Source organism: Bubalus bubalis, chromosome 4, assembly GCF_019923935.1.
Source record: "Bubalus bubalis isolate 160015118507 breed Murrah chromosome 4, NDDB_SH_1, whole genome shotgun sequence".
Lineage (NCBI taxonomy): Eukaryota > Metazoa > Chordata > Mammalia > Artiodactyla > Bovidae > Bubalus > Bubalus bubalis.
Genome location: NC_059160.1, coordinates 90,591,174 through 90,616,653, shown reverse-complemented (window position 1 = coordinate 90,616,653; position 25,480 = coordinate 90,591,174). Strand labels below are relative to the sequence as shown.

General features: G+C 41.1%; 1 protein-coding gene across 3 annotated transcripts in view; it reads left to right on the top strand.

Annotated features, from left to right (window-relative positions):
- The window catches only part of LIMA1 (LIM domain and actin binding 1), a 92,518-nt gene that overhangs the window by 35,855 nt on the left and 31,183 nt on the right, over positions 1-25,480 (top strand). For all 3 annotated transcript variants that reach the window (XM_025284136.2, XM_044941731.1, XM_044941733.1), the window contains 2 exons: positions 9,409-9,454; positions 19,610-20,074. In XM_025284136.2, the coding sequence (XP_025139921.1) occupies positions 9,409-9,454; positions 19,610-20,074 (511 nt within the window). The remainder of the gene's footprint in view (positions 1-9,408; positions 9,455-19,609; positions 20,075-25,480) is intronic.

The following is a 25,480-nucleotide window of genomic DNA, read 5'->3' as shown; positions in this document are numbered from 1 at the left end:
TGAACTTGGTTTTCCCTTGACATGCATTCTATCTGAGTCATGCCTGGTTTTTTTTGTGCATGCTACACTGAAATTTTCTGGGACCAGGAGTCAGGGGTGCTATTTCTCAGCTACTGTTTCCAATCCATTGTTTTTTTTTTTGTTTTTTTTGTTTGTTTGTTTGTTTGTTTCCTGCCTTGTTCTGAAGTTCGAAACCTGTGCTTTGAGCTTACATTTAACTATAGTATTCTTATCCTCCCCATCATGGCAGTGGTGTGCCAAGCTCCTTGCCTTCATGGGGGACCCTAGCTTCCCACTTCATTTTCTCTTCAGTATTTCTCAACATTTTGGATGAGGCAGATGTTCCTTGTACAGGATGCTCATCATCTTGCCTTCCTCCAAATACTAGTAGTTCCCCATGATATGGTGACAGCCAAAAAAAGTGGGGAGGGGAAAACCCCAATAAGATTCCCACGCATTTCCAAATGTCCACTGGGGCCGTTAATGCCCCCAGTGTAGAATCACCGACCCACATAAATGACCTGTCTGATAGTATGGGCTCATCATTTCTTCATTTCTTATTTATTTACTTATTTATTAATAATACACCATGTGGCTTACGGGATCTTAGTTCCCTGACCAGGGATTGAACCCATGCCATAGCAGTGAACGCACTGAGTCCTAACCACTGGACCACCAGGAAATTCCTGTGGACTCATCATTTCTTACTCTTCCATATGTCTTCAATCTGCTCATTGTCTCCCATGCCCCCGTAGCTAGTCCCAACCTTCTCATCACCTAGAATCTGTCTCTGAAATATGTGTTTGGAAAACCTACTTTCTAATTAGAGCCTCCTGTCCTACCTATTCTACTTTCTTATTCCCACTGACCTGGCTCTTTGGCCAAACTGGAATACCCAGGCCATGATTGTTGGTCCCTTTCCCGGCTTCACTTCCTTCCCTGCCTAACTCAGTCAGTCACTTTAGTTAAACTTTCACCCTTCCTCAGTTCCCATCCCAGGGTTTTATTCTGTTGTCATCATCCATTTCAGACAATTCCCAAGATAGAGGATTTGGGTCCTGTAGTAGCACTGATGAGAGGAAGTTGAAAAAAAGTTGCTCATTTTAGGGGCTTCTTAATCTTACAGAGAGAAAATGCAAAGGAACTTTAGAGGCCACCTTCTCACAGCATAGTAGGGTGACTGTCTTTTCACTACAAACGTTATAAGGGCAAATGGCAGTTATGCAAAATTGTAAATCCTGAACCCATTAATCAGAATCAGTGTGCCAGGTCTATGGTAGATTTTTGATGGAAATTGATATTATTTCTAATCCTAATAAAAACTATATGAGGAAGGACCTGATCCCTGTTTTATGGTTGAGAACACTGAGGTGTAGAGAGTTAACCTGCCCCCAAGTTAATATTTTGTGTCTGTCTAGTACTTTTATTCTGATGCATAGATCCTGCTATTGAGCTGGTTTTGAAGGATGGATAGAATTTTATTTGGTAGGCTGGGAGGATGGTGGTGACATGGCAGAGGAAGAACAGTCATAGGAAGAAAGGCACAGAAATGGGAAAGAGCATGGGGCGTGATGTGCGTTTAAGACAGTGAAAACCAGAGAATCAGCCTGGATTTCTTCTCCAGGTTTCATACTTGATAGAGCCATATTGCTGATACTGCTTAAGGCTTTGAGGATTCACTCATAGTAGGTTCCCAAAGCAGATTGCAGGACTGTTTTCCACAAAGCGTACATTAACTTCTACTTCAAACACTACTGACCTCATTTTCTCTTATTTTGAAACAGTCTCTCTTAGAGAATTCTAGTTCTTTAATTAGAATTAGTAAATGGAGTTTAGAATTAGTAAATCCTATACAAGCCATTGGAGAAGGAAATGGCAACCCACTCCAGTGTTCTTGCCTGGAGAATCCCAGGGATGGGGGAGCCTGGTGGGCTTCTGTCTGTGGGGTCGCACAGAGTCAGACACGACTGAAGCGACTTAGCAGCAGTAGCAGCAGCATACAAGTCTAGTTAAGAGACCCTAGGAAACCTTGGGAGGTTTGTGATCAGAGGCTAATATAAAAATGTTATTTGGAGAAAGCTTCATCTGGCTGCTCTTTTAGCTGGGCTTTACTTTCTAAGTGTTAATAACGTTTCACATGAATATGTACGTAAGAGTCATTTTTGTAGCATCATAGCGTATGTCTCATGAGTGCTTTATAACTCCAGATTGATTTCTTTTATTAAGCCTCTGTACTATCTAAAGCATTAAATCTGAACAAGGAGGATGCTCTTGATGAGTCAGTTTGAACAGCCAGCTTTGGTTTCACTCACCAATGACTTCAGCATGGAAGAATCCTTTGCTTGATTAAAAGTTGACTCTTTTAGTAGAATTTGGTTTCTTGATTCTCTTTAATGTATTTTTTAATTAATTTATTTATTTTCCTTTTTTTTGGCTATGCTGGGTCTTGGTTGCTGCATGGGCTTTTTCTCTAGTTGCAATGAGCGAGGGCTTTTTCTCCAGCTGCTGTGCACGGGCTTCTCTTGTTGCAGAGCACAGGCTCTAGGTGCTTGGGCTTCGGTGGTTGTGGCTCGCAGGCTCTAGAGAACAGGCTCAATCGTTGTAGCACACCAACTTAGTCTTTCTGAGGCTTATGAGATCATCTTGGACCAGGGATTGAACCCATGTCTCCTGTGTTGGAGACACCCCTAGGGATCAGGGGAGCCCATGACTCATATGAAGGGAATCTAGCTCAGTGGTTTTCAAACCAGCCTAATTGAATTCTTTAGAGGAACTTCAGAGGTCAGTTCTGGGAAGACAGGAAGATCTAAAGGGCCACGCATGTGACCTTTCACCCCAGAGGTCCCGCTTTGATCCCTTTAATATGTGAGGTTCTAAAGGAAAGTTATGACCAACCTAGATAGCATATTGAAAAGCAGAGACATTACTTTGCCAACAAAGGTCCATCTAGTTAAGGCTATAGTTTTTCCAGTGGTCATGTATGGATGTGAGAGTTGGGCTGTGAAGAAAGCTGAGCGCCGAAGAATTGCTGCTTTTGAACTGTGGTGTTGGAGAAGACTCTTGAAAGTCCCTTGGACTGCAAGGAGATCCAACCAGTCCATTCTAAAGGAGATCAGTCCTGGGTGTTCTTTGGAAGGAATGATGCTAAAGCTGAAATTCCAGTACTTTGCTCACCTCATGCGAAGAGTTGACTCATTGGAAAAGACTCTGATGCTGGGAGGGATTGGGGGCAGGAGGAGAAGGGGACAACAGAGGATGAGATGGCTGGATGGCATCACCGACTCGATGGACGTGAGTTTGAGTGAACTCTGGGAGTTGGTGATGGACAGGGAGGCCTGGCATGCTGCAATTAATGGGGTCGCAAAGAATCGGACAGGACTGAGCAACTGAACTGAACTGAACTGAACTGAAGTTATCATTTGAAAAGAGGATTCTCCAGCAAAAAGAACTACTGATCTAGCTAACCTTTGTCCCATTCCTCTGACAAATAAGAAACTTGAAGTACAGCATTTGTGATGAAAGATCACACCCCAAGATAGTGGCAGAGATTAAGCCAGGACACTTAATCCCCCCACCACCATGCCTCCCCTCCTGTCCCTGCTCCTCCCACTCTTGTTATAACTTTACCCATTCCATAGACCCAAGAAAGAGCAGGTTTATATTTAGTTTTCTGTGACTGTCCTTCCATCATTAAGAAAAACTTTGACCCTCAGATCTCTACTTCATTGCTTCTCTGTACTATTTTAGTGGTGAAATTGTTCCAGAAGAAAATGCATTGCCTAAAACTTGGGAATTTCCATTTTCCTTTTTTTTGTTTTTTTGGCTCAGTGAGACCTTCCCTCTATTTGAGGGCATACAAGCAAAAGAGTCATGGCTCAGGAACTCCATTCTCTGGCCTTAGAAAAGTTTGAGACAGTTATTACTCCCCAGATAATTTTAGCATCCTCCATCAGCTGCCTGCCTCACAGCTGAGCATTAATAAGCAGTTGCAAGATTAAATTCTGTATGTGAAGAGGAGACTGGAGGACAAGAAAATCTAGGAAGGGAAGAGGGATAAGCTTTTAATTATAGAAATCTCATGACAAATATTTTTTCCCTCAGATTTGAATCTTTTAAAATGCCTTTTCCCTCCCCATCAGAGACCTTCACATTTTGTGTCAGAATAATGCTAGTTACTCTGAGCATATTTGAAGAAAATCTGAAGCCTGAATCCTAATCTAACATTGAATTCAGAAGTATTGTACCTCAATATCTCTTAGTATTCAAAGTGTCAAAATGTTAAAGTACCAAGGACCTTACTTGGAAGAAAGCAGTGGTGTGGAACCTTTCTCCCTGAGTATCCACTGTTTAGCAAGTACTTCATTACAAATAAAGGGTGGTGATATTTGAGTGGGAGTTTCAAAACACAATTCAAGACTGCTATTGGCGTGTACACCTGTATCTTACAGATGCCTCAGTGCTAAAAGAATAGGACTAAAGATGAAGACTATTTTGATCTTTCTTAAAATCTGTGTTTCTATTAAGACAGTAAAAGGAAGGGAACTCCTGAGCTTATTTACCCAACTAACCACGGTGTAAATTGTTCTCCTTGCCTTGGAGAACAATTGACCAAGAATCAACCTGTCTGCTGATTGGGCTGTCTTTCATATATTGTATTATATTGCTGTAATATACTGTAGATCATTACCCAAGGAGTGTGGAAACACAAGTTCAAGGCCAACTTTTAGTTCCTTTCTAGCTCTAATCTGCTGTGTATCTGCATTTCTATTTTTAGGGACTCTCAGATACATTTCACTTTTCACTTTCAGATATATTAGTACAAGTAGGGAAAAAAAATACACAGGGCCATTCACCAAAGCACTATTTGTAATGATAGATAACTGTAAACAATCCAAATGTCCATTAAAAGGACTATGGGTTAAAAAATTATAATGGAAGAGGAATGCCAGGGTTACCAAAGACTTCTGTGTTGCTTAGAAAAGTTATCTAAAACATATTGAGGAGATGTTTGTTAGCCTTCATCTTAGATGACCTTTTGCCACTTTTTTCCACATTTTTTCTTCCCTTAGTTTCTCCGGAAGTGTCTTGTTTTTTCTCCTACCTCTGTTCCTTCTCTGTTCCCTAACAGAGAATGAGAACCTCTTCTTCATGTTCTGACTGCTAATTGTTAACGTCTCCAGGACTGAATTCTGAGCCTTTTCTTACATTGCACATTCTTCATAGATGATATCATACAGTTACACAGCTTTCATACCATCTGTGGACAGACAAGTCCTAAATTTATGTTGTTCATTCAAATCTCTCTTTCCAGCTCTAGAACATGTATCTAATCACTGTTACCACCAAGGGGATGTTTTGGTTAGCATGGCTAACATGGAACTCTTCATCCTCCCTGTCCCCAACTTTGCTCCTCCATCCATTGACTCAGCTGTTGAAAACCTGGGAATCATTCTTGACTTGTTCCTCATTACCAATCCTGTTGATTTGACTTCTGAAATATACCTCAAGTCTATTCACTTTATCTCCAGAGCTACCTCCCTGGACCTTCCAGCATCGTCTGTCACCATTGCCACCTCTATCCTTCAGCCCGACTCCGGTCCATTCTCCACACAGCATCCAGTGCTCTTTTAAAAACATAGCTTGGGGACTTTCTCAGTTGTTCAGAGATTGTTAAGACTCTTGCACTCTCCAGCAGGGGGCATGGATTCAATCCGTAGTTGAAGAATTAAGATCCCATGTGCTACTTGGCATAGCCAAAAAATAAAATAAAAACATAGCTTGGATTAATGACCAGTCATTGTACCATTGACCATTCATTCATTGTACCTAAGATTACATTCAAAATTCTTAGACTAGCCTGCAAAGCCTTTGACGCCTGGCATCATCTCCTGACCTCTGCCTTTCTCAATGTGCTTCAGTAACATTGGAGTTCTTTGTGTATCTTACACATGGGAGACACTGTCTTGCCTTGGGGACTTTGTGTGTGCTCTTTTTCTATGCCTGGAATGCTTTTCTTGCTTTGTTTTGCCTGGCTGACTCCTGATCAAACTGCAGATTTCAGCCTAAAGGTCATTTCCTCAGCAAGGCTTTTCTTCACACACACACACACACACACACACTGCCCCACCCTACCCCACACCCGCCTTCTCAATTCAGTTCCTTACACACACACACACACACACACACCGCCCCACCCTACCCCACACCCACCTTCTCAATTCAGTTCCTTTGTTAGGTTGTTTAATAATACTCTGTCCTTCTTTGAAAGATTTATCCCTATAGTATGTGTTTAATATTTAAACTATAAGCTGTCTGAGAGCAGGAACTATGCCTTTTTTGGTTATTTCTTTCACTACTTTTTCTCTAGTGCTTAGAACATACTTTTTTTTTTTTTTTTTAATTTTTTTGCCAGTGCCACTTGGCTTGCGGAGGCTTGTGGAATCGTAGTTTCCCAGTCAGGGATTGAACCAAGGCCATGGCAGTGAAAGCACCAAGTCCTAACCACTGGGCTCCCTGTGGAGCTGGTGTTAGGGTCCCTGGTGGCTCAGATGGTAAAGAATCTGCCTGCAATGCGGGAGATCTAGGTTCAATCCCTGGGTCAGGAAAATCCCCTGGAGAAAGGAATGGCAACCCACTCCAGTATTCTTGCCTGGGGAAAGCCCATGGACAGAGGACCCTGGTGGACTACAGTCCATGGGGTCAAAAAGACTGAATGGCTAACACTTTCACTGTTTCTTGAATGAAAACTCAAGCTGTTCTAAAATGGAGAAAAGTAGATGCAGTATAGTATGTACAATATTATTTGTTAAATATGTTGCAAATGCAGTATTTTAAATTTTTATATATTTTAGATGTTAATCTCTTATCAGATACATGATTTTCAAATATTTTCTGGCATTTCATGGTTTACCTTATTGAAAAAACTGTCTTTTCCCTGTTAGATGGTCTTGGCACCCTTGTCAAAACCCTTTGACCATATATGTGAGGTTTCATTTCTGGGCTCTCTATTCCATTCCATTGATTTTATATCACTGTCTTTATGCTGTTACCAGACTCGATTTTTAAAAAATTTTTGGTAATATATACATAAAGTATAATTTACCATTTTAACCATTTTAAGTATACATTTCAGTGGCATTAAGTCCATTCACGCTGTGCAGCCATGCTTTTGTTCTTTATATAACTGTGTAGTATTCCATTGCATGAATACATTATAATTTATTTACCAGTCCGCTGCTAATGGACATTCAGGTTGTTTTCAGTCATTTGCTATTACATTTAGTGCAGTGACAAATAATCTAATGTAAAAGTTATTTTTGCTTATGTGAGTGTGCCTATAAGATAAATTCTGGAAACAGAATTGGCAAATTGTAACATTTATGCTCTTGTAATTTTTGTAAAATTGACAAAATGCTTTCCCTAGAGGTTTTATTTATTTACCCTCTGTATATTGGTTTTTTTTTTTCCTTAAAAAAATGTTTTTTCCTACTTAGATAAGAAATGTTCTTAGTGTTGTTTGAATTTTTATTTTGAGGCTAAACATTCTTATTTTTTGTTTGAGTCACTTGATATTTTCTGTGAACTCTGTGTTTATGTTTATGCCCATTTTTCTATTAAGTTGCTTTCGTTGGTTTCTTACTGATTTGTAAGAGTTCTTTGTATTTTAGGGAAATTAGCCTTTTGTCTGTAATATGTTTCAAATATCTCTCTAGCTTGTAATTTGACTTACAGCAGTTCTAATCCCATTTTTTCCCATAAGCTGTGGTCAGTGAAATCCCAATTGTTTTTGGAAGTTCTTTCACCCTACCCTTTAAGAAAACTCTGCTCAGTTTCAGAGTATTACTCAGTCCAGTGAATGAGACACTGCTACCTGATTGTTAAACTTTAAGCGGTAGTAAGAACTGGAGGAGACCTTAGAAATCCTCTCACAATCACTTAATTTTGTGGATGAGGCCCAAACAGGTCATATAACCCAGGTTACATAGTAGGAAAGCAGTGATGTTAAATCTAGAAGTTTCCTCTGGCTTCCATTTTGGATGAGGTTGTTCTATTTAACACACACACTGAGGAAGTTCTGCATTTGTAACGGTATTTATGAGCTGAAAGTTAGTATTGGTTAGGGAATGGGCCCTTTCCCATATTGTTCTTTATCTTCTTGTCTCATCTCCTTTTCCCAGCCCAAATGCCTTGTAAATTCTGAAAGTCTGCCTTAAGGCAGGAACAAGTGACCCATTGACCAAGCCCTTTTCTAGGGTTGGGGTTAGGTTGGTGAGTTCAAGGCCTGCAGGCCCAAGGAATCAAATCAGTAAGTTCTAGGCATGCAGGCCTCACCTGGTGGGATTCTTCTAGTGATAGTGCTGCCTTCAGTGTTTGACTCAGAGGCTCTGAGGAAGCCCCATTAAGACAGTTCTGAGTGGTCTGGAGATTTGTTGTGGCCTGGACGTCCCAAACCTTTTTTGCTTTCAAATGGAGGAAACCGGATCACCTCTGAAAAGCCCTGGGACTTCAGTTGTTCCTCAGGAATCTCCTGAGCAAATAGTAAAAATGATAAAATGACTGAAAGTAAAAATTAAAGGAATAAAATTATAGAAGCCTGTTTATCAACTCTAAGATGCCATCGACTATAGGCTGGGCCATTATTTTATGCATCGCTAAAGAAAAAATACTGTTAATTAAAAGACCTAATGCTTGCTTAGCATAGAAACTTTTCTCACAAATCACTCTTACACATATATTTAAAAAAAGGAAAACAATTTTTATTTCAATGGCAAATCGAAGTGTATTCTCATTAAAGACATTTCAGTGGCATTTAAAGGATGTATAATACCTTCAAATATATTTAACTGAGCAAAAGCGACAGGACCAATAGCTTAGGCTAAATTTACACATGTACAGGCTGTATGACTATTTCTTGATCATTTGGCCAACAAGAATCTTAAGATTTTAGAGGCGTTAATGAGTGGGGAAAGCGCAACCTAGGGTTAATGTAATACTGTATCCTTGACTAATTCCAAAGCATTTATATATATGGCTTTTTATACATTTTTATACATCATTTATTCTTCCCAGCATTATAGTAGATCGTTTTCTAGGTAAGGAAACTGAGGCTTAGAGAGGTTGACTTGCCCCAGATTACAGTAAATAATGAAACTGAGACTTAAAAACCCAGGCTTTCTGCTGTCTCCATTTTCCCAGCGTTTGACCTCATTGTCTTGGCTCTTTGTCTTAGAGCAGTTGACTGCAACAGTGCAGGAAGTGAGGGCTGCCCCGATTCTCTGCTTTTGATAGAGGTGACTGATGATAATCCTTGGAGGAGATAGGTGTGCAGAAGTGGTTTTCTTGAAGTTTGAAAGTGTAAAAATTTAAGTTTAATTTGAGGATATTCTCTTTTCCCCCCTCTTCTCTAAGGTACCAGAAAGCAGCAGAAGAGGCAAACATGGAGAAGAAAAGAAGTGTAAGTATTTGGAAGCCCTGGGACATGTGGAACTTCGTGGTCACAGCTCATGTGGCCCAGCCACCTGTGGCCTCTGCAGGACCGTGGGCTCCACATCAGCTGAGCCGGGCCTTTGTACCAGGTGGTCTCATTGGTGAACCATTTGCTCAGGAGAACTTGGCTCAGGTGCAGAGGATCTTATTTTTTTCCCTGAGGTTCTCCTTTGAGCCACTTTTTCTTTCCTGAGTTGAGTGAAAGACAGAAGGCCAAGTACTTTGCTTGTGGTTATAAAATGGCTTACTGCTTCTGCTCAAATCAGGAGACAGGGCTTCCTAGGCTGTTTCTTTTTTTCCAAATCAAACAACCAGAAAGTCTCTCTGCATTTAAATGGTAGCAGCTGTGCAGCTGTTGTCATTCCCCTGGGTTCTTTGTTTAAAGCAAACTTCTTGACCAAATCTAGTTAGCAAATTTCTTAGCAGCAGGATCCACCAAAGGCGAAAACCTCAGAACCAGCTCTCGGCTCTACCCATTTTGTACTTTCCTGCTGGCTAACTTCCAGTTTGGCTGGGTAGTGTATTTCTTTTGAAATCTTACTTGATTTCTTCATATGAGGGGAAAAGCCTCACATATTTGGGCAAGAATTCTTCATTTGTCTGGCATTACAAAAATATCCTCCTGGCAGTTTTCAGCACCTAACATATTTAAGTGAGTGCAAAGCATGCCTCTGTCACTTTGTCTTCTCTAAGGGGGCAGTGCTGACTGGGTCTTTGACAATTTTCCTGTAATTCGAGAATGGAGCCCTTCTGTAAGAAAACTTACCATCACTTCACTCAACTGCTGGTTTTCTTTTCTTTCCTACTCTCTCTCTCTCGCTTGTTATTTTTCCCCTTTCTCTTTTCTTCATTCCTTTTTTCCTTTCACTCATTCATTTTAGCAAGTATTCAGAGTGCCCACTATATGCCAAGCACTGCTTTAGGCACTAATACAGACTACATCTCTGCCCCCATGGAGTTTATATTCTGGTGGGAGAGACAGACCATAAAGATGTAGCAGGTATAAAACAAAATGAAGCAGGTAAGAGGGATGAGTATAATGGTCAAGGAGGCATTTGAGCAGAGGTCTGAGGACAGGAGCTTGGGAGAAAAATAATTCAGGCAGAAGATAAGAGTACATGAACATGCCTCGAGGCAAGAACATCCTAAATGTATTTGAGAAACAGGAAGAGAAATGTCATGTCCAGTTGTTGTGAGGACATGGACCTTAATTCTGATTAAATGGGGGCCTTTGAAGGGTTTGTGCAAAGGAGTAATGTGATCTGACTGAAATTTTAAAAAGAGGAGGAAGAGACTAGAGGAACAGTAGCAAAAGCGTGAAGACCAATTACAAGACAATTGCAGTGATTTAGGCAAAAGATGATAATGGATTGATTGGACTGGAGTCGTAGCTGTATGGGCTTCCCACATGGCTCAATGGGTAAAGAATCCACCTGCAATGCAGGAGACATAAGAGATGTGGATTCAGTCCCTGAGTCAGGAAGATCCCCTGGAGGAGGGCATGGCAACTCACTGCAGTATTTTTGCCTGGAGAATCCCAAGGACAGAAGAGCCTGGCAGACCACAGTTCATGGATTGCAGAGTCAGACACAACTGAAGTGACGAAGCATAGCACAGCACACAATAGCTCTACAGGCGATGAGAAGTGGTCAGGATTTATACTGAAGGTTGAAAGGAAGAATTGCAACAATGCATCTGGCCCAAACACCAGGAAAAATGCCATTGAGATCAGGAAGGTGGCAGTAAAAACAAGTTTAGAGAAGGGAAAATATTTGTTAGAAACTTAGCTTTGGACATGTTAAATGTAATTCTTTATTAAGACTTCCAAGTAGAGATGTCAAATAGGAGCTTGGTTGTACAAATCTGGAATTGGAAGAGATCCAGTCTGGAGATGAGATCTGTGTGTATCAAAGTAGCAGTGGTTTGTAAAGATAAGAAATGGATGAGATCACCTGGGGATTGAGTGTAGCTAGAAAAGAGGTCTGAGTACTGAGCTCAGGGGCACCTTGCCATTTAAAGGTTGGAGCGAGAAGGAAGAACCAGCAAAGGAGACTTAGAAGGAGCAGCTGGTGAGATGCAGTGAAAAAAAGAGAATGGAGTACCAGATGTCCAGTGAAGAAAGTGTTTTCTTTCTTTCTTTTTTTTTTTAAGAAAGTGTTTTCAAAAGGCAAATTATTGAGTCAAAAACACAGATAGGCTAAGAATTGACAATCAGATTTGGCAACATGAAGATCATTGGTCACTTTGTGCTCTTTGGTATTGATGGGCTAAAGGCCTGATTGAACTAGGTTGTCCAATCAAGACAGTTGGATAACAAAAGTTGATACCACAAGTGGAGATAAACATTTATGGAGCATCTTTTATGTGTCAGGTCCTGAAAGCACTAAGAGGAATAGGATGTGGTCCCCGCCTTCAAGGAACTGCTTAGAGTTTAGGAAGTAGGATTTATTTTATTTATTTTTAAAATCAGATAGCATTCTCTTTTTAAAAATCTTTATTTATTTTATTTTTGGCTGCGCTGGGTCTTTATTGCAGCATGCAGGCTTTTCTCTAATTGCAGCAAGTGGGGGCTACTCTCTAGTTGCAGTACTTAGGCTTCTCATTGTAGCGCCTTCTCTTGTTGCAAGGCACAGGCTCTAGGCATATGGACTTGAGTAATTGTGGCTCTCAGGCTTAGTTGCTCCACAGCATGTGGAATCTTCCTGGACCAGGGATTGAACCTGTGTCCCCTGCATTGGCAGTTGGACTTCCAACCACTGGACTACCAGGGAGTCCCAGAAAGTAGAATTTAGAATCTCAGTGTGGTAAGTACCATATTAAAGAAATATGCAAGGTGCTGGGGGAGAATTTAGGAAGGACTCATAACCTGGACTATGTCATGTCCAGGGAGACGTCCCAAAAGAAGTGGTGTCTGACTGAGCCTAAAGGATGACTAGGAATTAGCTAAACAAAGGGGGCAAAGGAGTGGTAGAGGAAGCAGCAGGTGCCCAGTGTGGAGGCATACGAGAACAGGCGCATCTGACAGTAGAAAAGATAGCTGTCCCATTCACCGAGATGGAAAATTCAGGAAAAGAGTGAGGAGTAAAGGAAGGAACGGGGAGACTTCAGCTTTAGACAAGGATGAGTTTAAGATATCTGTAGGATTTCCAGGTAGAACTGATAGGTAAGGAGAGCTATCTGGCTCGAATTATAGGGTGTGGATCATCCATCTAGGTGGGTGAAAGACATCATCTATAGAAAAATATGTAAAGCGACTAAAGAGGATGACCTAAAAAGGCAGAATCTTGAGAGACCCCACCATATAAGGGAAAAACTAAGGAAGAGAAACCTGTTTAAAAAGAAAAACCTGAAGAATGTCTAGAAAAAAATGGAAAGAAATCTAGGAAAAAGGGATGTCACAGAAACTATATAATGAAGGAAATTTTTAAAAGGGGGGAGCGGTCAATGACATCAGATGCTATAGAGAGATCAAGTAAAACAAAGGAGAAGTGTCTATTGCAATGGGCAGTTGAGGTAGACGGGTGTGAGCAGGTGATTAAAGAAGAAACAATAAACTGAAAAAAAAATGCTTTTACCTCACTAATAATCAATGAGATATAAATTTAAATAACTGTGAGATATAAATTGTAACCTAAACAGTAGACAGATTTTTTAATTGATAAAGTCTACTAGGCAATGCCTATTAAAATTTTGGATATGTTTAACACCCATTGATCCTGCAATTGTGCTTGTAGGAATGATCATTGAGAAACACAAGTGAAATAAAATAAATGTAAAATGATGTTTATTGCAGGATTCTTTGTAATACTGAAATGTTTAAAATCAGATATTCATCAGTGGGGAAATAGTAAATCATGGTATCTACATCCATTATAATAATATAGCATATGTTATGTATGATATCATATGGTTAAGATTTTATGTAACATGGAAAGGTATCCAAAGCACATTAAATGATTAAAGGACTTATGTGCAGAATAGTAAGTATAGTATGATTTTGTAGGAAAAAAAGATACTGTATAAAAATAAGGGAAAAGTTGAGCACATGCGCAGCAAACTGTTGACAATGGATATCTTGGTTAGGAGGAGCAGAGGAGTCAAATAGAGAAACTTGAAGCATATATTCAAGGTGTATATATTCCTATACTGACTCTGACTCCCCCCCACAATTAGTTTTTAAAAATACTTTTGTAATTGAGAAAAGTAATAAATTAAAAATAAGATAATGAAATGAAAATTGTAAAGAAGTAATTGGTGATCCTGATTTGTGCTAATTCAGAAGTGTTTTGGTAGTAGAATTAGAGGGAATGGAAAGTAGCCAGGTAGGAATAGCAACTACACAAGACTGCTTTCAAGACCCTTAACTGTGAAATGTGGGAGACAGCACTAGCTGGAAGAAAACAACATTGAAGATTGGTTGCTTTTTTTTAACAAAAATGTTTTATTTTGAAATAATTTTGGATTTATAGTTAGCATTATTAACTTAGTATAGAGAGCTCCCATAAAGCTCAGCCTACCTTTCCCTAATGCTAGCATGTTCTATAACTATGGTACAGTTATGAAAACTAAGAAATGAACTTCAGTGTAACCCTATAAGTTAAACTAGACTTTATTCAGATCTTACCAGTTTTTCCATAAATGACAGATGGTTGCTTTTAAGATCTACCAGACTTGTAAGTGGTCTAATTTGTCTCCTGAAGAACAGGGTGGAATGTATGTATAAATTTATAGCGACGGGTGTCCCGGTGAAAGAATACTTATATTCTTGGAAAGCAAGATAGAGACACATTCAGGAGCAAGTGGGTAAATCTGTTTCTGTAGCAAATGCTGGGATCAGGTTACATGATAGCTTGGATCTCCAGAAATTGAGCCCTTCTTTTCTCTTCCCCTTCCATTTGTATTTAGGACACAGAAACACAGATGATCAATACCACCATTGATTATATTTTCAGTTTCCTTTCAAGCCTGGGATATGCCACATCTTGAAATCTGTGCTGTTTGGACAGTCATCTCCATAATGACTGGCTGCCACTTTTTTGAGTAGCTCTTAGCCTAGAAATGTCTCCCCCTCCTTGGAAGCTGTGCATCCAAGTGGTCTGTACTTCCAGCCTACCGCTGTATCCTACCAGACATCATCCTGCTTTTAAGATGAAGATTCCCCTGCCAAGATTTCAAACACTAAAGCTCATTTGACCCCACCTCTTCATTTTGCAGGTGGAGTAACAGACCCAAAGAGAGGAAGGGATTTATCCAAGGCCCCTTCCAAGTCAAATGTTCCTGCAGAAAGGACACTGTTGCATGTTCTGAGTGTGCCTGATCCTGTTTTAGGCACCCGGTGATGATCCAGAGGCAGCATCCACAGAGATTCGCAGCCTTGCTGGGTAGGATGCTGGATGTCACTTGGAGAAAGAAGGCTGGGGTTTTCTTGCAACCAGTGGGGCCCTTGAATACTTGTACCCTCCCTGACTTCCCACTGCCTTATTCTAGGAGAATACTTGGTAAAATATTAAAACCTCGATGCAAATGACATTGACTAAAATTTCACCTTATTACCCCTCCTCCACCACCTGACTCTGAAACAACAGAGACTGTAGAGACAGTAGAAAGAACAATAAGAGACTGTAACTCCAGTTCAGGATTTAAGAGATGACTGGATACTGTTTGTTGATCATGATTGTGAGGTGTGGCTGGAGGAGTGAGGAGGGCCACCCATTTAATAATAGTCACCACTATTGGTCAATTACAACATACGTGCTTTTGTATAGTTGCATTTATTCTCCACAATAGCCCTGTATGGTAGTTTCCAGAAATTAGGAAACTTGCCCAGGGTCGTTTGGCTGGATGAAGCTGGATTATATAAGCATTATATGCTCATTATAGGAAATACAGATACGATACATAAAAGAGGTAAGTGATGGGGATTTGCTGTATAGCATAGGGAATTATGGGGCTTCCCAGGTGGCGCTAGTGGTAAAGAACCCACCTGCCAATGCAGGAGACATAAGAGACATGGGTTTGATCCCCTGGTTGGGAAGATCCCCTGGAGGAGGGCATAGCAACCCACTCCAGTTTTCTTGCCTGGAGTATCCCATGGACAGAGGAGCCTGGTGGCTACAGTCCATGGGGTCACAGAGTCAGACACGACTGAAGCAACTTAGCACAGCACGGCACATGGGAAATTATATTCAATATCTTGCAATAACCTATAATGGAATATAATCTAAGAAAAAAAAAAATCCCTGAATCACTTTGCTATATACCTGAACCTAACAACATTGTAAATCAACTATACTTGAATTGAAAAAGAAAATAAAGAAAAGAAAATATATTCTCGTGCTCATGCTCAGCCGTGTCCAACTCTTTGCAACGCTATGGACTGTAGTGCGCCAGCCTCCTCTGTCCATTGGATTTCCCAGACAAGAATACTGGAGTGGGTTGCCTGGCCTGTAGCCCACTGTCCAATGATAACCCAGGCTGCTTCCGTCCTGTACTCTTTTCACTGTGCTGCCCCGTCTGCTTTCAAGTCTTGCTTTTGCCCTGTGCCTTTTTGCTTCTCTTTCTTTCCCAGAAAGCCTACAGCCACTGCTTCTGCCCCATCTTTTCTTGCCCAAGCTCTAAAGCCCTGGACAACTAACATGACCTGGTGGTGCTGCCAGGAGTGAAGACAGAGTCTGGGGCCTTCAGTGCTATCAGACCTCACAGCCCTGCCCTTCCCCGACTTGTTCCCACCCCAGCACTTTTGAACTTGTATCCTTAAGAACTCTTTTTATAAAAGAGCACATTTACTCCTCTGTTAAAATGCCCCCCTAAAGGATGTCTTCTACCCAGGTCTTTGTTTGGGACGTTGCTGATACTCCATCACACAAATGCCTTTCTTTCAGGTCATCACTAGTCAAGTGGAAATGACAACTTTCAAACCATTTACAAGTCACATCAAAATTATTTGATATTCCATTGAAGCTTTTTTTGTGTGACATTGTATTTATTTTTATTATACAATGAAAGCACATTTATTATAAAAAAAGAAGAAAATATCCAAATGCCCATAAATCCATGATCCCCAGAGGCAACCTGTTAACATCGTGATGTGTTTTCTTCCAGACTACTATTCTGTGTTTATATTTATAAACATATATGTGTATTATAGGCCTTCCCCAGTAGCTTAGCAGTAAAGATTCCACCTGCGATACAGGAAAGGCAGGAGACATGGGTTTGATACCTGGGTTGGGAAGATCCCCTGGAGGAGAAAATGGCAACCCACTCCAGTATTCTTTGCTGGAAAATTCCACAGACAGAGGAGCCTGCTGGGCTACTGTCCATGGGGTTGCAAAGAGTCTGTCAGACACAGCTGAGTGACTGAGTACAGCACATGTGTATTATAACATGAAATCATGCTGTCATTTTTTTTCCCTTCATTTTTTTGGCCTTGCCACATGGCTTGTAGGATCTTAGTTCCTCTGTGCTTAGTTGCTCAGTTGTGTCTGATTCTTTGTGACCCCGTGGACTGTAGCCCACCAGGCTCCTCTGTCCTTGGGGATTCTCCAGGCAAGAATACTGGAGTGGGTTGCCATGCCCTCCTCCAAGGGATCTTCCCAACCAGGGATCAAACCCAGGTCTTCCATATTGCAGGCAGATTCTTTACCATCTGAGCCACCAGGGAAGCCCCAAAGTGAAAGTCTCTCTGTTGTGTCCAACTCTTTGCGACCCAGGCCAGAATTCTCCAGGCCAGAATACTGGAGTGGGTAGCTGTTCCCCTCTCCATGGGATCTTCCCAACCCAGGGATTGAGCCCAAGTCTTCTGCATTGCAGGGGGATTCTTTACCAGCTGAGCCACCAGGGAAGCCCAAGAATACTGGAGTGGGTAGCCTATCCCTTCTCCAGTGGATATTCCTGACCCAGGAATCAAACTGGGGTCTTATGCATTGCAGGAAGATTTTTTACCAGCTGATCTGCCAGGGAAGTTCCCCTACCAGGGATTGAACCCAGGCCCACTGCAGTGAAAGCGCCTAACCACTGTATAGTCAGGGAATTCCCCATGTTGTCTTATAAATAGCTATTTCCACTCAAAAGTGTCTTATGAGTATCTTTTCATGTCAATAAATATACTTTAATCACATGTCTCTGAGAAAAGTAGTGTCCAGTTACCAAGGCAAAATGCCATTTTGATTCTCAGGGCTTCTGTTTGAGCAGGGCAGGGCAGGGCAGGTGAAGTTGGAGACCCAGGTGACTCATCCATTGTGTCTCAGGAGGGAGCCCAGAGCCGAGAGAGTTGCTGGCAGTTAAGGTAGCACCAGCTTCCAGACCTGTTTTTATTTTTTAAGATTTATTTGTTTATTTTATTTTTTGGTTTTTGTGGTGGGCCTGTGTTGCTGCACATGGGCTTTCTCTATTTGCAGCAAGAGGGAGCAACTCTCTAGTGGTGCACACAGTTCTCATTGTGGCAGCTTGTCTTGTGGAGCACAGGTTCTAGGCACTCGGTCTTTAGTAGCTGTGGTGCACGGACTTAGTTGCTTTGAGGCATGTGCGATCCTCCAGGACCAGGGATTGAACCCGTGTCCCTTGCATTGCAAGGCAGATTCCTAACCACTGGACCACCAGGGAAGCCCCTGGACCTGTTTTTGTTTTGTTTTGTTTAACTTTTTATTTTGTAGTGGGGTGTAGCTGATTAGCAGGGTTGTGATGATCTCAGGTGAACAGCAAAGGGACTCAGCCATGCACATGCATGGAGAAGAATGGCAAAAAGAATAGAACCCAACCTGTTTTTTAATTCTCTCTTTTCCAACAAGCAAACTTTTCATGCTGCTTCTATTTCTGACCCATACACGCTTCCCCCAGTGAAGCATATTGCCAGCTGAGATTTAAACGCAAAAATTAAGCAAAGTTGTTCTTCTCTAAGTTTCTTTTTTCAAGTCTTGGTGTTACTTGAAGTGGCTCTCATAGTGTATTCAGAAGAGTAATAAGGTGAGAGACTTAATTCCCAATATAGCTGCTAATCCTGTTTAATTCCCTAGAGTCTTTCAGTCCTAGGTGGTTTGTCCTTTCTTAGTTGAAAGACTGGTGAGTCACAGACTGCAGGAATGGAGGGCAAGAAGGTATTGGAGTTTGTGCTTTGCTGGAAAGGTGCTGCTGCTTACTTTATTTAGGAGTGCTTTCAAAGTTTGGGACGTTGAATTTTACTTCACCAAGCATGTCTCCTCTAATTATTACAGAGCAACATGGACAATTTCCAGATTGTTTTCAACGTCTTATATGTATCAATTAATTGCAGTTTGACCCAGACGAAAGAGAATTAATTGTCTTAGATGTGTGTCCTTCCATCAAGAGAGGGAGTAGTAGTGGTGTTTCATATGAAGCCTGGCTATTTTGCAACCAAAAGGTCTGGAAAATAGTGAATTTTCTAACAGAATTTATACATGACCAACATGTAGAGAAGAACAGTGGGGGGGGGGGATGGGGGGAGAACAGTCGGGGGGGGGATGGGGGGGAGGATTCAGTTATTATGTAAAAATAAAATTTTTTCATGTAAATTATGTTACATATGATGATATGTCACTTATGCAAATACATGTAAAAGTCTGGTGGCTGCTTTAAATTTCCACAAATAGTTTCAATTCTTGATGCTACTATCCACAATTATTGGTATTGTGTAGTGTAAGCTATACCGCATCTTTGTCTCATTTAGAAGAAAAAACCCAGCAGGATTCACCACGTAATTTTGTGGCATGTAATAATGAAATTTTATTAGTACATATTTACAGGATTTAAAGTAACTGTTAATTTGCTTTTTCTTTCTGTTTTCCCCATTAATCTCTGGGTGAAAAAATCCCTTGTCTCCAATGTAACTATCATTAGATCTGGGCTCTCCTTTCTTCTCATTTTGTCCTTATAAGGCTATCCTGTTTTATCACTTCCTGCTTTAGCTCCTGACTTTTTCTCTCTTCCCCTCTCCCTCTCCTGGGGTGGATGCTTTCTCCATGTGGCAGGGCTGTAACTGTTCACAGCTGTCGGAGACGCCAGTGGAGCAGGAGCAGCTTGGAGTTTTAACTTTCATTTTACAAAGAACAACATGTTCGAAGGTTTCAGCAGGCAAGTTATAACTGGCATTCACTTTTTGTTCTTCTAGAACACTGAAAATCTCCCCCAGCACTTTAGAAGGGGGAACCTGACTGCGTTAAGGAAGAAGTGGGAGAACCCGGTGCTGGGAGCCGACTCTCTCCCAGACTCAGTGCGAAACAGCAGCGCAGAGGTCAGGCACAGAGGCGACCCTCGTCCCGCTGAAGTGGTGGGCAGCTCTGCCTCCGGGGTCCAGGCTGACCAAGAGGAGCTAGTCCAACCCAGACCTAAGATCAGATCGCCTCCTGAAGCTCCTACTAAGTACCCGCACCCCCGCATCAAGGACAGCGAGCATCTTAAAGACCACTCAAAAGAAAATAAAAAGATGGAAAACTGTCTGGGAGAATCCAGACATGAAGTAGCAAAACCCGAAATGAGTGAAAACGCAGAAACTGCAAACAAAATAGAGAAATACAATGTTCCGCTGAACAGGCTGAAGATGATGTTTGAGAAAGGTGAACCAACTCAAACCAAGGTAAGGATCGGGTGGGTTTAAAACTTGAAAAAAGGCCAATTCAAGTAACTAAACAAAGCTTTTTTTCTAGTCTAGATTGTTTAGTGTGGCGAGTACGTGGTCAGTATGTCTTTTGATTCAAGTTAGATGAGTAGTTAATAAAACATCTCAGATGAATTATTTACAGAAATGCTAAGATTTTTGGGTCTGTCACCCAGTTTCACATGAAAGTAAGTGCACACTGGGATTCAGGTCGATACCTAGAAAGGAAGAGAGTTTGATGCCGTCTGGGTTATGTGTTTTCCTACGCTTGGCCTTTTAATTTGTCTTCCTGTGCCTTTTGTCATTAGTAGCTTTGGGGGGTGGAATTACTGCTGAATCTCTCTGTGCGTGGACACAGCTGCAGTCTGCATGTTAAGGCCAGAGTTTAACATTAAGACTGAGGCTTAGTTGTCTTCTTGCTAGCTGAATCCTTTCTCTTCTTAACTTCCTCATCTGTGCCTTCCAACAAATGTTTTCTATCAGCTAAAATCCTATCCCTGGAAAAATCAATGAAAATAGCCAGACTAGCTGTAGCCTTCAGGAGTTTTGACTTGCAAATGCACAGAGTTGCATTTTCCTACAACTGCTAATGAAATTTGATCCTTAGTGTGGAGAGCAGACCAGGTCCCCAGAGGGAATTACTTAACTAGAAAATGAGTTACATATGCTGGTGACTTATAACACAATCCAGGGGCCGCAGAGCTGGTCAGTTTTTCCAGTTTTCTCATACTTTCCTGCATATCTGGCTTTGTGCATGGAGTTCGTTTGTTACAACAGTCATTCTAATGAAATAAACAGATCTGATGGGGAGCAAAGCCATCATTTACTCTAGATCACATCTAGATGGGAACGTGGACTTTTTTTTTTTTCCAGCTAAATATTTGGTCCAAATGTCTACATTTGTGAAGTAATGGTAGGAAGTGTTTCTTCTGAGGCAAAAATTAGATAACTCATCCTAGAATTCTTCAGTTACGTTGATGCGATTTAGCCATCCCTTCTCATACCTTGCAGTGCCTGTCGCTTTTCTCCTTAGGAGAGTTCTTTAGTGTTCGGCGATCATCAGTTGAGGATGTAGAAAGAATTTTTAAAGGTTTGCAAAACTAGAACCCTTTTCTCTGCATGAGTTCTAACTCTATTTTAACATAAACCAGTTGGTAAGAGATGTAACCACAAAGCAGTTTTATGACTTTTCTTAAACTCTCTTCCCTCTCAATTTTGAGTCCTCTAGGCCTGACAACTCCCCTTTTCACCTTTTATGGTCTTAACTAAAAAAAAAAAAAAATTTTTTTTTTTTTTTTAAATTTAAATGGGAAGAAGAATTTTAAATGGAAGGAAAAAATGTCAGAAATCCTAAATAGAGAGGAAGGGGCTTTGTTGTGTGTCAAAGAGCCATTGTAAGTCCTCTCCTCTCAGACCCTGTTAGGGGCAGAACGGCTGATGTCATGGCAGCATGCACAATGTAGATTCAGTGCAGGAGTCTAGTACATGTCAAAACTGGCCTAAGGTTGGAAATGACTGGGACTGCAGCAAACAAAATGCTGATTATGTGTAAAGATCTGGTAAGAGACTTTTATCTCATAAATATCTGGTGAAGATGAGTTAGAACAAGCCTATCTTTTTGTGGCTGGTGAGAGTGGAGAAAAAAAATTCTCATATAAAGGAAGATCCTACTAGATCAAGCTGGCATTTAGCCTGATTGCTATTGGGTCTAGGAAGATGGAGGGGTTCTAAGACTGACCAGGCCTTTTGAGGGGGAGCTTTTTAAACTTCCTGCTTAAATAGTCATTTGTCCTTGAATGGACTGCTTAGAGAGTATAAAACACAACTGCCATTGTTTTTGTTTTCTATTTTTTGGCCACACTCGAGTGGGTTATGGGATCTTAGTTCTATGACTGGGATCGAACCTGTGCCCCCTGCAGTGGACGTGCAATGTCCTAACCACTGGACCACCAGGGACATCCCTGCCCTTGGTATTATAGCTGCTTCTAAATAAGCATCATTACCCATGTTAGCAACAGCCTAGATTACTTTAAAAATATTTGTCTAATATTTCAATAAAACTGGTAAAAAAAAGTTTTGTCTACTTTAGATTATGGAATGATTAATCAGTTTGAAACTAGGTTATGGTTATTGCTAACATAACTTCAGCTTTAGTATGGATAAGGCTTTAATCAGGAAGTCACATAATTGGATCTTTGGAAGAAAGCTCTGAGAAATATGGTAGAGACACTAAGCAATCTTTTCAGGAGCGAGAATGAGGAAGTAAGAATGATTACCTCAGAGCTAAAAAATTAGTACTTCTCTGAGACAAGTGAATATATTAGGTACAAATCATGTGAATCTTTGTCTCCATAATTTAGAGAACTGGACTGAATCTCAGCTAACTAGTTGAGCAGGGTCAGAGAGCACATAGATAATGGAAATACATGATCCAAATCTCTTTATCGCCTAAATCTTTTTTATCAGTTATTTACAAGAGGCCAAGTTAATTGCCTGAGTTCCACATTTCTTAGTCTCTCTCGCTCCCTTTTATCTGAGATGGTTCTTGTCCACTTTTCTGCCTGATCTCTCCTCTGCAGTCCTTTTTTATTTCTCTGTCCCTTGTGTAGTCTTCTCTCTTTCCAGGACTCCAAAAGATGTATTCCAAAGGTAGATTCTCATCTTGAATTCTTAACCCAAGCTTTAGCTCCAATTTTGTGGTTGCCTGCCAGATTGCACACCTCTTTGTGAATAAAACTAAAGCAGTCAATTTCAAGAAAACTAAAAAAGAATCCATTATCTTTCCAACCAAAACCTGCTGTAACCCCTGTTGTCCTTTCTTAGTGTATTACCATTCACCACATTTCCTGTTCTATAAAGTTTGGGATCAGTTCTTTTTGCCTGCCTCTTCTCAGTCAGTCACTTACTAAGCCATCTAAATAAGTCTACACATCTCTCAATATGGGCCATTCTCTCCAAGAGGTCCCACATCTAGTTCTGTGCTGCAAAGTCACTTCAGTCGTGTTTGACTCTGTGCGACCCCATATACGGCAGCCCACCAGGCTCCCCCGTCCCTGGGATTCTCCAGGCAAGAGCACTGGAGTGGGTTGCCATTTCCTTCTCCAATGCATGAAAGTGAAAAGTGAAAGTGAAGTTGCTCATTCGTGTCCGACTCTTAGCGACCCCATGGACTGCAGCCTACCAGGCTCCTCCATCCATGGGATTTTCCAGGCAAGAGTACTGGAGTAGGGTGCCATTGCCTTCTCCGGTGTAGCCTTATTATATCTTGCCTTGTGGTATTGCTGCAACCTTGCCTATTGGCCTCTCCTTTTTTTCTTTCCTTTCATCCTCCACACTGTTGCTATTTATTTTTCTAAGCATAGTTGTAAATCATGCTATTCCCTTGATCAGAAACTTTTGATGTCTCAAAATAAATCCATATTTAATATTTGGGTCTTCCACAGTCTGATCTAAACCCACCTTTCCAATCTCCTAGCTAAGCTCACGGAGAAGGCAATGGCACCCCACTCCAGTACTCTTGCCTGGCAAATCCCATGGATGGAGGAGCCTGGTAGGCTGCAGTCCATGGGGTTGCTAGGAGTCGGACACGACTGAAGCGACTTCACTTTTCACTTTCATGCATTGGAGAAGGAAGTGGCAACCCACTCCAGTGTTCTTGCCTGGAGAATCCCAGGGACGAGGGAGCCTGGTGGGCTGCCGTCTATGGGGTCTCACAGAGTCGGACACGACTGAAGCTACTTAGCAGCAGCAGCTAAGCTCAGATGGTAAAGAACTTGCCTACAATGCAGGAGACCCAGGTTCAATCCCTGGATCAGGAAGGTCTGCTGGAGAAGGGAATGCCAATCCACTTCAGTATGCTTGCCTGGAGAATTCCATGGACAGAGGAGCCTGGCAGGCATAGTCCATGGGGTGGTAAAGAGTCAGGCACGACTAAGCAACTAACACACACACATACAGCTAATCTAATACTCAAACCCTGGATTACTCCTCATTTTAAACTAGTCATGTCTTTCCCCTAACTTCTACCTTTTGAAATCTTACTCATCAAGGTCTATTAATACTATGAGAACTTACCTCAGTTTTTTACCATATGAAATTACCTTCACCCTCCTGACCATCCTGTAGAATTTCTTACTTCTCTTTGGCCACTTTTATCATGCTTCTTTAATAGTCTGTGTGAATTTGTATACTTCCCAGTCTATATAATTCTTTCAAAGTAATGTTTCCTTTATCTCCCAGTGGTCAACCCAATGCTTGACTCTTAGTGTTTATTTAATAAAAAGGAGAAAAGAAGCTTAGATCTCAACTTCTAAATAATGACAACTGATCACTTTTCCTCTACTTTTAGTGAATAGATAGGTTATTTAAGTCAGGTGGTTTAGTTGAACATGATAGTTCTAATTCCTACTGCAAATGAGCAGTGGATGGATTAGTGTAACCTATCAGTATGAGGAAAGAGAAGCCCTCCCTAGTGGCATACACTAAGTGTGGCTTCACATCCCTAACTGGATGTGTATGTTGATCTGGGTTTTAGGTAGCCTTTTATGAAAAAGCTGATCAAGCAGCTATTCAGTCATCATCATGTTGACATTTGAATTCATAATCTTCAAAGGTCATGATGCAGTTATTCCAATGACCAAACAATGTAAGGAGCATGTGACAGGCTCCTTAAGTCTCACTTATTTCTATTTGGTTCCTAACTTATTTGTTTCACACAAATCCTTGGATAGGAGAATAAAGACCAAATAATTGGAAGGTATATTTCTACCTTCATAACCTAATTAAAATCCTATCTTTTGCTTGGGTCAAGATTAAACCAATTAGTTGTGATGCAAGAAAATAAAGCTTGAATATGGACATCTCTTGATTCTTCTACACAAGTTCTGACTACTGCTTCTTCCTTGCAGTGTTTCCCTCTTCTAGGAGAGGAGTTAGGTAAAAACAAGAAGAGAAAAAAAGAGAATGCCTCCTCCCCCAAAATCTCTATTTTCTAGAACACATAAACACACTCACGCATTCACTCTTTGGGGGCTAACCAAGGATAGGAGGTAGTAATGAGAAAATGGTGGGGAAATCCCTGGTGGTCCAGTGGTTAAGATTCCATGCTTCCACTGCAGGGGGCCAGGGTTCGATCCCCGGTTGGAGAGCCCGCATGCTGCACAGTGCCCCCCCCCACCAAAAAAAAGAGAGAAAGTGATGATAAGTAAAATTAAAATCATTAGGGCAAAAATTGTCCTCTTTATCCTTTTTTCCCTGTTATTCATGGTATACTTTAATGCTTTCAGTTAATTGTATTGTTTTATACTACAAAGACAAAACAGCTACAATAGAAATATCTCAAAACAGAAGTTTCCCATGTCCCATCAACCTTGTCACTTCTCTGCT